The 12,906-nt window shown below is 36.9% G+C and overlaps 1 protein-coding gene across 2 annotated transcripts in view; it reads left to right on the forward strand.

Annotated features, from left to right (window-relative positions):
* Positions 1 to 12,906, forward strand: part of LOC308691342 (multiple epidermal growth factor-like domains protein 9) — a 122,715-nt gene that overhangs the window by 88,516 nt on the left and 21,293 nt on the right. For both annotated transcript variants that reach the window (XM_081366418.1, XM_081366419.1), the window contains exon 4: positions 9,415 to 9,564. In XM_081366418.1, the coding sequence (XP_081222544.1) occupies positions 9,415 to 9,564 (150 nt within the window). The remainder of the gene's footprint in view (positions 1 to 9,414; positions 9,565 to 12,906) is intronic.

The raw sequence follows: 12,906 nt of genomic DNA on the forward strand, positions 1-12,906 counted from the left end.
GAGACCCTGTGCTCAAACACATTGTCCAAATGGCCATCCAGCAATGTCAGCCATGGAAATCTTTGGTAACCGAGTTACCGAATTCTTGCAGGTGTACCGTGCTATTACACATGCTGCAATTGGTACTTCACCCTTTCAGCTCCTCTATGGCAGGCAAATGCACACAAGGCTGTCTATTTTTCCATCTGCTCCTGTGCACCCCTCAGCACGAGTTTGGTATTGTTTTAAAGCGTAGCATTCCAAATTTGTGAATATTCATAGCAAATTCTCAATGGCATGAGTCTGAGCCAATTAAATGTATTTTTCAAACTCATGCTGATGTAAACAAAACAATCTTATTCACGACTGACAGATCCGAAGTGTGCGGACAAAGATACCTCTCAGACAGCGCGTGATCCCATTGTACACATATAGCCTACACGGAATTAAAGTACTTCAAAATATCTTTCTTGGCAATTATTCATGCAAACATTATCTGTTATGACTTAAGTGAACGTTTGGTTAAATTTTGGGGAAAAACATCTGATGTGTATCATTATATTAGATCCTTGCGGTACAGTAGGTCTTAATATATAGGCTGTCTGTTTCAGTAATGTTAATCAAATAATTGTGGTATCATGGAAAAAACAAGTTTTAATTAGTCTATTTTTCCTATAGATCTGGGTTTTGACTTGGTGTGTGCCAAATTTGGTGTTGTTACCGGGGATTTTAAGGTATGGTTGCTAGATGATTTTGTTTTTGAACCTTCAGAAAACTCGATTTTTCTCAAAATTTACTTTGCTGACTCTTCAAATAGGTGTAGTTCAGTCATTTTTTGTCTGATTCCAACAAATCATATGTCATTTTGAAGGTTTTTTAATAGAGAATGTTTTAATAGAGAAAATAACAATAACTCATTTTCGAAAATGTGCTCATTGCAACTCATTTTGCCAGCACAGGTCACATTTATAGTTTATTATATTTCAGCTTTATTTCAGTTACTGAAAATGATTTCTAATAGTTTTCACCTAGTCTTTACCATCAGCCAATTAACTACACCTGGATAATTTCACATGGGCATTGCTTTTTCTCCATGTTTCGTTTCCTTTCCTTTCCTGACCTGTTCAAATTGCTTTTCTTTTCTTTTTTTCACATGATCAGTCCTTGCATGTATTCACTTTTTTGTCCAAAATGTTTTAAATTTGCAGACACCTACTGCATAATGGCAATTTTCAGCCACACAGTAAGTCTCTCTTTGGTCTTTTACTCATTTACAGGCTATGCGTGTTTGATTTTCTCACACCTGTCTTCATAATTTCACTTTTGCATATGTAGGCACTCACACTCGTTAATGTGGCTCATTATTCCTCCTCCCAGTTCAGTAAATTCATCGCCACTGTCATAATGGTGATTTGTAGACTCTTAGCTGCTGATCTATAAGCTTTCACTACACAGTTTTCAGTCTTGCAGAACCAACTGCACTTGAAGTTCTTCCACCAGTGTATCCTGGCCCGCTATTCAGTAACAGCGCTGCAATTCCCAAATAAATTATATTTCAGCTGAGTTAACAGTTTTCAGACTGAATTGAATTTGGTGAGTTGAAACCGACAGGATAGCACAAAATAATACAAAGACAATAAACAGACTTTCTATTGTATTGTCTTTGATTATACACTGTAACCAGTGTAGAATGAATCACAAATCACTGCATGAAAAGAGGTGTATACAGACCAGTATATGCCTGTATACACCACAAATCTTTGGACGAATCCAGGAGTACTATTGACCAGATATGGGGAATACCACATGTCCGTATACTGCCGAAAGCTGCAGACAGCTATTGCGCCACTGAGCAAACAGACTTGAATCAAAAGTTAGTTCATTGGTAAACTTGAAATTTATCCCCCTAAAACCCTTGCAGCAAAGTGACTTTATTGGTTACATTTAAAATATATCCCTCCCAAAATCCTTACAGGCGAGTGATTCGATTGGTTGCAGGTCAGGTTGGGCAGATATATAGTTATAGTTATATAACTTATATATAGTTATATAAAATATATAGTTTAACCAATAATTGATTGTTTGTCTTTATTTGGACAAATAGTAAATAATATCTAAAACATAAAACAGTCGGAAAACAACAATTTCAACAGAAAACATTTAAAAATACCTTGAATTAAAGATTTCAAACAAAGGCATTAAATAACACATTAGATGATGTATCCCAGTCCTCACTGTAGCTCCTATGTGAACCCGCATCAACAACATCTTCCTCATCTTACATGAGGAATTTCTTCCACCATTTCTGTCCTTCACAGTGCTCTTTCTCCATTTGTCTCTGTTGACCTCTGCAAAAACTACAAAACAACATAATGTAACCACTGAAAATACTCACAACAAACTAAATGGCCTATTTAAGAAGAGTTACATCATGTCAGTTTCTAAACTTACTGTTTGTTGTCTCACTTTGGCTTTTTTGCTACAACCATGATTGAGTGTTTCAGCTGGGCCTTCCCAGGATGAATCCAGAATACTTCTTCATGGCCTCATTATAAATCTTGCAGGATACGCAAAAGACATCAAATATGTTTAGTAACAGAAAATATTTAATTGGATAGGTAAAACAATACAAAAATGGATATTAAAAGATTGCAGCAACCTTCTGAATTTTTGTTATTGTTTATAATCTCTGAATATTAGTTGACCCACTCTTGTGTGTAGGATACTGTGGAAAAGAGGAAACATTTCCTAAATAAATACATAGCCGGTGTTTCATTTTACACATATATTAGTTACACACGTGCGTGCGTGTGTGCGTGCGTGTGGGTGGGGATCATTTATGAAAAGTTAAGATATATGGAAGACCAGGGCTGTTTGACACACTTTTCACATAAAATATTTCTCAAGGGAGATATTTTGAATGTACGATTGTTTATTTATATAGTTTATAATTATTTATATATAAATACTCTTTGCTAGTTTTTGACTAACAATAACTATTGATCAGTTCCATTGTTATTGTCAAGTCACCTTTATTTATATAGCGCTTTTTACAATACAGATTGCATCAAAGCAGCTTCACAGTGATAACATGAAAATAATACAACAAAGTTTGTTTCTAGAAGAAAATTGTGTCATCGTCCGCCTTAAGTAAGGCCGATCAATCATTTTGTTGAATATTAAATGTCCCCAACCAAGCAAGCCAAAAGCCAAGGCAACAGTGGCAAGGAACCAAAACTCCATCAGGTGACAGAATGGAGAAAAAACCTTGAGAGAACCCAGGCTCAGTCGGGGGCCAGTTCTCCTCTGTCCAGCGGGCGAACAGTGTATGATTATGATTCAGGCAGCATTACAGGTCAGAAGTCAGATTGGATCAGAACATTCAGAATATTTATCCAGTTCCATCTGGTTGGAAGTTGGAGTCATCACGCCAGTATGGAGACGAGTTTGTTGAGGATCAGTGCCGATGGCTTTCATGTTGATGAGGCTGGCACTTCAGGGAAAAAATTTGCCCTATTGCCCAGGAAAAGATACACATTGTAACACACTGTGACTTTTTTGGGTATTAATCTCTTTTTTTAGAGATACTGCTAGAGAAACCACTTCTCCCCCCTACACCAGTTAAGGACCAGGTTTTATTTTCTGTGAAATAATATGGAATGAAGAATAAAGTTGGGGGAGAGAGGATGACTTCAAATTATAAACCATATATAGATATGCTCTCTAATGGCTCTGTCAAAATTGATAAAGCTAGCTATATTTTTGTTCAATAATATTAAGACTATTTTGAGGCTGTTTTGTGAAAATTCCCTGGCTCACCCCCTCCCTCCATCTGAGAACACAGCAAGCACCTAATACCGGTCATCAACATATGAAAGGTCTTCACACCTGCAGCCATCAGTGTTTCAGCTGTGTATTTTCATGAAACTTCATATTTCTGGTATTTCTGTAAATTTACTGTTCTGTGTAATTTGGCTCAGGATTTTTCCACATACATCCAGCAAACCTGAAATTACACTGCAGTTTACCATGGCCAGATATTACCAGATTCTACCCTTTTCATGCATTGAATAACTATGAGGGAGTTTAAAGAATCGGTCAAAAAGACTAAAAGTATTGTTTGAATTACATTCTCAGTCCTTCAGAGCAATTACTAAATTACTAATATCTGACTCACTTACCGACTAAATGTTTATATGATGTTTTACTGATACACATTCATCGCAAATATTTTGTTGTTTAATATAATTATGCTTGATTTACAGTTGTGGTCAAAAGTTTATATACACCTTGAAGAATCTCCATAAAAAATGCATGTACTGTTCTGAATAAGATATTTCACGTTTCCATATAGTCCACAAGACTAAATAATAGTTTACTTTATAAAAATGACCCGTTCAAAAGTTAACATACACTTGATTTTTAATACTGTCATTACCTGGATGATCCACGACTGTTTTTTGTTTTGTGATATTTGTTCATGAGTCTTTTGTTTACTGGAAAACCACAGAATTTGCGGGACCTACAGGATTTTTTTTGAAGAACAGTGGGCAGTTTAACTGTTCGAGACAAACAAGAGATAACAAAGGGAACAACCATCGCATTTTTTTCTCTTATGTGCTATATGTAAACATCTGTTATGTACAATATCTTATGCAGGACAGTATTAAATAGCAATAGCAAACATATGCATTTTTATGATCATTCTTATTTTGTTCAAATAATTAGCATTTTGCAGATTCTGCATGTAAACTTTTGACCACAACTGTAAATACTTGTTTTGTCTACTGCCATATAGACATGTAAATACATCATCATTGATTGCTCTCCTGATTCACTGATCTTGCTACCCTCTGACCCCTGTGTCAGTCTCCTGTTATGAGATGAGAGAAGAGTTAGAGCTGGACCAGGGGGAGGGTTTGCATAAGGCTTCATCTGTGGACACACATTCGTCTTCAACACAGGGAAAAGCGTTTGAGCACTAATGATCCTCCTCATGCTTTACTTTCTAGCCCTGGAGACAAGCCCAGTGGAAAAACAAACTTACACACGCATAGTCGAGTGGGTCTGACAGCAGCCCATCTTTTCAAACACGCATACACAGCCTCTTTGATCTTTGTGTTTTTGACCATGAGTTGGATCTCTCTAGGGTTCACTTTGTCTTGCACTCAAAGAAAGTTTCTGCTTTCATCCCTGAAGACTTTTCATGCTCTTGCTTTGTCAATTGATGGACAGACTCTTAAAGTCAGCAATTGATTCATGTTATTGTAATTTTATCCCATGTTTTATCCTATGTTTTTTAAGGCAGTTTTGATAGGCAGCTCCTGTAATACTCTAGGATTAATTCAAGTAAATTCTGTATAAAAACTATACCCGAATTTAACAACATTTTTTAATGCAACATTTATTTATCACTCAGTTCAGCTATTTTTATTGTATTTATGTTTATACTCTTTATAAGCGGTGCTTGCTGAAGTCCAGTCAGATGCTTGTACAATGCTTTTAACAAAACATATACTTTCAAAGCAGAAAAATGCCTTGGGGTGGGGAAAAAAATCCATAAGATGTTTAGCCGAAGAGGAAGAACAACCTTGGGGAAAACCATATATGGGTTAGCTGGGAGAGGCCATCTTCCTTTGGTGCGAAACGGATTACAATAATATACATATGCCAAACAATGTCTAGTTACATATGTTCCATGCCTGGTCATATTTCATTAAATAAATGTAATTATTTAATACATTATTAAGACAGGGATTTTATTGTAAAGATGTGGTGCACGGCATGTTTGTGCTGCAGACAGGAATGCTACTTCAATTCTTGAAGAGGTGTACTAATACATTTCAATCAGATGAGCAATTAACAAAAGAAAATAAACATACCATACCATAGACTTGCATCTTGGGACAAAAGAAACTTGAGAGTATGCTATTTTCCCACCATCTAGTGACCATCTAGCAACCAACTAGCAATACCCTACAGGGTTCCAGACTGCAACCAAAATGGTCGGATATGCAACCATTTTTTGAGAATGTGTGAGTTAAAATTGTATGTGGTCGCATTTGTGCGAGTGCATGGTCATGCCTACTAAGTTAAATTCACGCATGAATTTTCCTGCATTGAACTTGTTTTAGCGCCCGCCAAAGTGAATTTTTGTCCCGCCAAAGTCTTATTTGATCGGTGAGTAATGTAGATGAACTGCTGCGCTTGTGACAGGGCGCATGTTTAACTGAAAGAACGAGCAGAGAGAGAGGCGCGCGCATACACTCTCTCTCTTCGGAGCCAGGCGAATTAGTGTAAACGACTTCACCGTCTCCAAACTAAGCGCTGTCTTGCTCTCTCTCCCGCGTGCATATTAATCAAAATAAATCGACACGGTGGTAAAAGGTCGGAAGACCAAAGATTCATGTGGAGCATTCTGATTTATTTTATTTTTTTTCTGAATTACCGCTGGTTGTGAATTGTGCTAAATAAGTTGCCTTATCTTCTCTGAAAAGTATGGAAACTTGTTTCCGCCACTGAATAATAAATAAATAATAATAATTGCGACTTTTTATCTCACAATTCTGACTTTTTTTCTCACAATTGCGATATATATCAAGTCAGAATTGTGACTTTTTTTCTCAGAATTGCGAGAAATGAAGTCAGAATTGTGAGAAATAAAGTCGCAATTCTGAGAAATAAAGTCGCAAGTGGGAGATATAAAGTCAGAATTGCACGATATAAAGTCGCAATTGCGTGTTATAAAGTCAGAATTGGGAGATATAAACTATTCTGAGGTAAAAAAAAAATAAAAAATAAGTCCATCTTTTTTTTCCTTAGAATTGGACTTTATATCTCACAATTGTGAGTTTATATTTCACAATTCTGAGAAAAGATGTCAGAATTGCAAGATATAGGCCTAAACTCGCAATTGCGTGTTATAAAGTCACAATTGCGTGATATAAAGTCGCAATTGCGAGAAAAAAAGTCAGAATTCTGACTTTATAACACGCAATTCTGACTTTAGATCTCGCAATTCTGACTTTAGATCTCGCAATTCTGGCTTTATAACACGCAATTGCGACTTTATTTCACGCAATTCTGACTTTATATCTCACAATTCTGACTTAATTTCTCAGAATTGCGAGATGTAAACTCGCAATTGTGAGATAAAAAGTCGCAATTATCTTTTAAAATGTTTTATTTTGTGGTGGAAACAAGCTTCCATAGAAAAGTGTTCCGGACATTCAGCTGACATAAAACAACACTTTAATTGAACAAAAAAAAACTATCCAGTGATGAAATGTTTTCTGTGTTGACAGAAATCTTGGATGTCCATGTCCTAACTGCTGGAATAATCACACAATGCACATGACACGTCCAGTTCGCAAACTAATGACTTGAACTGATTCATTTTAATGAATGGTTAAAACAACTGATCTTTCCAACAGTGAACTCAGGAGACGTCTGAATCGGTGTATAACTAATCAATAACACTTTACAGTAAGGTTCTATTCTATTTATTACATAAATTACATAAAAAGTACAGTTTGCTTACTCAAGCTTAAGCTTTAAAATAAATAAATCCACTTGTTTTTTTGAAAAGCCTATGACTACATTTTTCCACACAGTGCTATCAAGAATCGATAAGAGAATCGTTAAAGAAGCGGATCGATAAGCAGAATCGTCAGTGGCATTGATATTGATAAAATCTTATCAATTCCCATCCCTATGTGAAGACAGTAAAATTATAATCAAACATTAAAGAACATACATGTTTTTTGATAGTTTTTTTGAGAGTTAAAAGATAAAAAAAATTTGCTAACATGAGGTCTTGTGTCACTGTCAGTCTTATTACATCAGTGCAAAACTAGGGTATGCAGATTAAGACCACTGTTCATCAGCATGCATTGATAAATCCCATGGCATGTAGCAAAAAAAAAAAAAAAAAGGTGCGACCAAATCATATGCTGGTGCGACCAACTGAGAAAGTTGGTAGCACCAGTGCAACCATTGGAAAAGTTAGTCTGGAGCCCTGCCCTAGCAACCATTCAGAAAACAATAGCTATAGGCATTGTGTTGATGAGTTTTGAACAGAAGTACCACTTACAGTTTCTTCAGAAAATGTAAAAATCTACAGTAGTTAAGCAGTGTATTTGTGGAAAAAAAAAATTCTTTGCCTGCACAGCCAGTGAAAGATAAGACAAACAACCCTGAAGAGAAAGAAATCATATTGTTGTATGACTGTCTGTGATATTGGTGTGTCGGAACAAATGTTATGAAGTTAATTCAGATAGTCATTACATTCCAGACACACATGCAGCATTTATTCAGATTATCAAAAAAGCGTAAATGTTTGTCTTGATGAGTTTGACAGCTGTAAAGAAACTCACAGTCAGCTGATTACTGATGCTGGTTTTCATCAGTTGTGACCGTTTCTTGGTTAATTTTTGTCATTAATCTTTCTCTGTCTGAGATAATTGCTCTCTGAGCACTCCAGTGGTCCCAAGTAGTATTTGGACATTGATGCCGATTAAAAATGTTTGAATGTCTTTGAATTAGAATACAAAAAATCTGATCAAGAGGCATTAACATTCTTCATTTATCTTAATACTTTTTCTAATCAACCAACAAGTGTCATTTAAAAGGGACAGTTCACTCAAATCTGAAAAATTCTGTCATCAATTACAGACCATCATTTTCTTCCAAATTGTGACTTCCTTTCTTCTTTGGAACATAAAAGAAGAACATTTTGAACAGCACATCTTTTGCTTTATAAATTAGGACCTTGTGAAATGTTTTGCTTATATTAGTGTTATATTTCCTGCTATATTTTTGGTTTGATATTTTGTTATCTAATACAGCAACATTCATCTTTATTTATAACACTATGTCCAGAAGTGGTGCTTTGTTAGAAAAGGATAAAAAAAAAAAAAAAAAAACAGCAAATGCAAGAAGCCTGATGTAGAGCAGAGAAGTGTGTGTGTGTGTGTGTGTGTGTGTGTGTGTCGTACTTCCTGAATTATGCAATAACTTGTTGAAGTGTTCTGTTTTCACTTGGATTTCAACATTTCAAATCAATATAATAAAAGCAGTTCAAATCACTCAACCTAAAGAGTTCACTTGAATGTTATTGGCACACACAAAAAGATCTTATTCAAATTGTAATACATTTATTTGTTTTCACAACCCACTGTTAACATTTTGTCGTTATATTCGTTCCTAAGTTCCTTCCTTGTTTTCATGCACGCTCCCTAGAAATACGTTTGCTCAATCTCTCCATTTCTTTTTTTCCCTTTGCATCGGTCTTCTAACTTCAGGTTTGTTTTGTCTACCTTGTTTAGCGTCGTTGAACTCTGTTCCCCTCTCGTCCACCTCACTGGACCAAAGTCCTGTCAGTCACAGCTGTGGTTCTGTTTACTCAACCCTCTGTCCCTCCCCCTGTTCTCTCAGGCATCTGTGTGAACTGCCAAGGCAACACCGAAGGACCCAGTTGCGAGAACTGCAGGTATAATTTCTACAGAAGGCCCAGCTTTCCCGTCACAGACCCCTGCATCCCCTGCCCCTGCTCCAGCGTCACCTCCACAGGCAGCTGTAAGCTGGGTGAGTCCTCCTCACACACACGTCAGGCTAGCGTAGCTCACATTAGCGTAGCCTGCTAACTTTATTATTGAGCTCTTATTGGCCACAGCTGTAGGAAATTCTGAGGAGATCTCCACGTCTGGGAAATGTGGAGTACCCCCTTTCATCTGTTTTGGATTATGTGTCTTGCATCATTCTGGCCAACTGCCTGCTGCCTGAATTTCCGGGTGGGTGGACTGAGACTTTTCAGAGAAGATAGATTTATTTTAAGTGAAAGTGAAACTGGAAACTTTTTTCTCACTTCTCTGGGCCTCCACTCTGAACAAAACCCTCACAGGATATGTTTATGAAATATACTGTAAAGGTGAGAAAGTATAGGTATAAGGTGTTTCAGACGGTGTTTTGGTGAGTCCCACAATGCTCCATCTCTGTAGGCTGATTTTATTCGGCATATGTTTGTGATGAATTGCGTGATATTGTTTTGCTGATCTGTGGATGGGTTTCTATGTTTGCTGACAGCAGCAATGTTCTTGTAGCCATGCAAGCTGATGTAAGGTAGGATACCACATAGACCAGCAAAAGGGCAGGTGTGTGTTCAGTGTTCCCAGATATTACAGTAAGGTACATCACAAATGTAACCACACAGTGCAGCTGCTGTTTTGAGTAACAGAGGAATAACCTCTGTGTATTTGTATTTGAAATTTAGGAAATTATGGTGCACAGATTCATATTTTCATAAATACCAGTGATCTTATTCCATGAAGTACAGCTGTGTAAACACTTTTTGTCTTAGTTCTTGTTGTGTAATTAGTATTGCAACCATATTTGCATTGTTCCACTCTTTCATAGTTTCTGAGTATTGTACTTTTACAGACATACATTTTTCTTCTTGATAGAGGCTTTCTTACGTTATGCACTAAAAATACATGTGTTTTATAACTGTCAGTTGCCAGTTATATTTATTTAAATGAGGCACATGAGTATAACTCAAGGCACATCCATATAATAGAAGCTATATTATGCTCTTACATGTGATTGAAGAGCAAGCTAACATACCTGCCCAGAGCTAGTCTCTCTCTCTCTCTCTCTCTCTCTCTCTCTCTCTCTCTCTCTCTCTCTCTCTCTCTCTCTCTCTCTCTCTCTCTCTCTCTCTCTCTCTCTCTCTCTTTGAGCATTTTGAGATTATACATAGTCTGCCAAAACTTTTCTAATGGATAATTAGGGTGGATTACATCCTGATTCAAAAAGTATGACTTCCTGTCATAGTATTTAATCAGAAATGTGTGTGTAGAAGAAAGAAGGGATTGTTCTTCATCATGCCTGCATCCAAAAAGCCGCCCACACTTAAATGGAACTACAGGTTTTGAGGATTAGTGATTATGGTAATGGAATGCTAATAACCAGCACAGTCAGGACGGCAGCTGATTGGCTGACGACAGACCTTATTTTCTTCTGCCTGATGAGGTAAAGGGGAGCACACCCGTGTTAAATGAATTCCCCATTTACCCATCAAGGCCACACTTTTATTAACAAAGCTCCCTGCAGAGCTGAATGTATTGTCTAAAACTGTGTTTTATTGGGACCTAAACAATGGAAATATACCATAATTTCAAAGCACCAACAGAAGGATGGAAGTGATTAATTCACACGTGTGCTGCTGTAAAGGTCACTCCACACAAGAGCAGAGCACATGGCTTAGATCATTAGTTTACAACCTGCACTGCACCATGGGCGGCATTATATCTGCCGCTGTGATTGAAGGTGGTTCAAGGTTTAGAATCAAGAAATATTGATGTAGCTCTAGGCAGAGTCCTGCACGCAGGCGGGTACCCGCAGGTACCTGATGGGTGAACTGCTAATATTTGATGTAACTGGTGGAATAATATTTACTTGGACATTTGCGGTGCGGGTCTGGAATCAATAGGCATGGGCGGGCTGCGGTTCCAATAGCCAAGACTATTTCGATTCAGTTCAGTACCCACTGATAAGCAGCTGCTTTCAAACAGTCTTGTGCTTATTTGTATTTCACACTCTGTTGTCTAATGTACGTCAAAGGTTTCTAATTAGAACGCAATTTGCAGCGTTGAGCACAGCGTTTGTTCGCTGCAACTGAAGTGATTGACAGCTTCAGTCATTAAGGGAGCGCTCTTTGCTCACTCTCTGTGTATAATCTATTCGCAATTCGAATAAAAGTTTTATTTTTCATGCTGCTATGGAAATAAAATAATGTCAAATGTTTTTGAAATAAAAAAGCCTGTTGAATTGCACTACTTGAAAAAAATAGGCATTGCATTAACCATGCTTGTTTTTAGGGCTTGCATTTTTATGGGCTGAAATTCAACATGGTTGAATATTTAAGCTGTGAATATTTCAATTAAAAACATTTCAAACACATTTTAATTATTACAAATTCAATAATCCATATATTCACCTTTCATATTTCACTTTCAAAATATTCAAACTGTTTAAAAATACAACCTATAATATTCAACAGGCAATTTTCGGTCCATTTTATTTCGCTTTGCAAATTCGCTTCCACAAATTCAGTGGTTCATATTCGACAGTAAATTCAACATTGACATCCAGGAACTGCAGGAAAAACAGTAGATTGCCGAGCATACTCTCCATCTGCTGTTAGTCGACCTCACCAGCAGGTGGTGCAAAAGCGCATGTTGTTGACGAAGTCATTCATTCATAAAATGAAAATGATTATCTGTGTCAGTATATATGCGGAAAACATGATAAACACACAAAAGCTGTGTTTATGTTTCATTCAATAACTTCATTGTTACTTTCCCTGTGTAGCCTACATGTTATGAGATTTCTCTATGAACTATATTATAATCGGTTTCCCTCAATACCTCATACTCAGGGATTCCCCTTCCGTCGGGACAAAACGCTTAATGTAGCTTTATGGACTAATACAGTGATATAAAAGACCAAACTCGCACCTTATTGGGATGTAGGCTGTAGGCTACTATATAGGCTACAGGCAAGCAGACTCAGAATATGAACTTAACGCGCAAAGTTTCATACTGAGCGTTTCGTGATATACTGGCATAAAATCAACACTTGATCAATTAATACTAACACTTTCTCTTATATTCTATCAATATGAACCTCTCTCTCTATAAATATGTATAGCCAACTATATATATTGTAATGGAAAATTTTGATTTTCATTGATTTTTGGTATTGATTTTAATTTATTTTCAGTAAGACATTGAGATGACCCTTGCTGGACTGTACGTGGTCTGCCAACATATGACTAATGTGTGTGTGTTTTTAAACACTGGGGAACGGGTGAAACGTCAGGAGGAGGCAGATTGAAAAGGGACTACAGGATTAGATCACTAGCAGAGA

Source organism: Scardinius erythrophthalmus (genome assembly GCF_964197995.2).
Source record: "Scardinius erythrophthalmus genome assembly, chromosome: 5".
NCBI classification, from domain to species: domain Eukaryota; kingdom Metazoa; phylum Chordata; class Actinopteri; order Cypriniformes; family Leuciscidae; genus Scardinius; species Scardinius erythrophthalmus.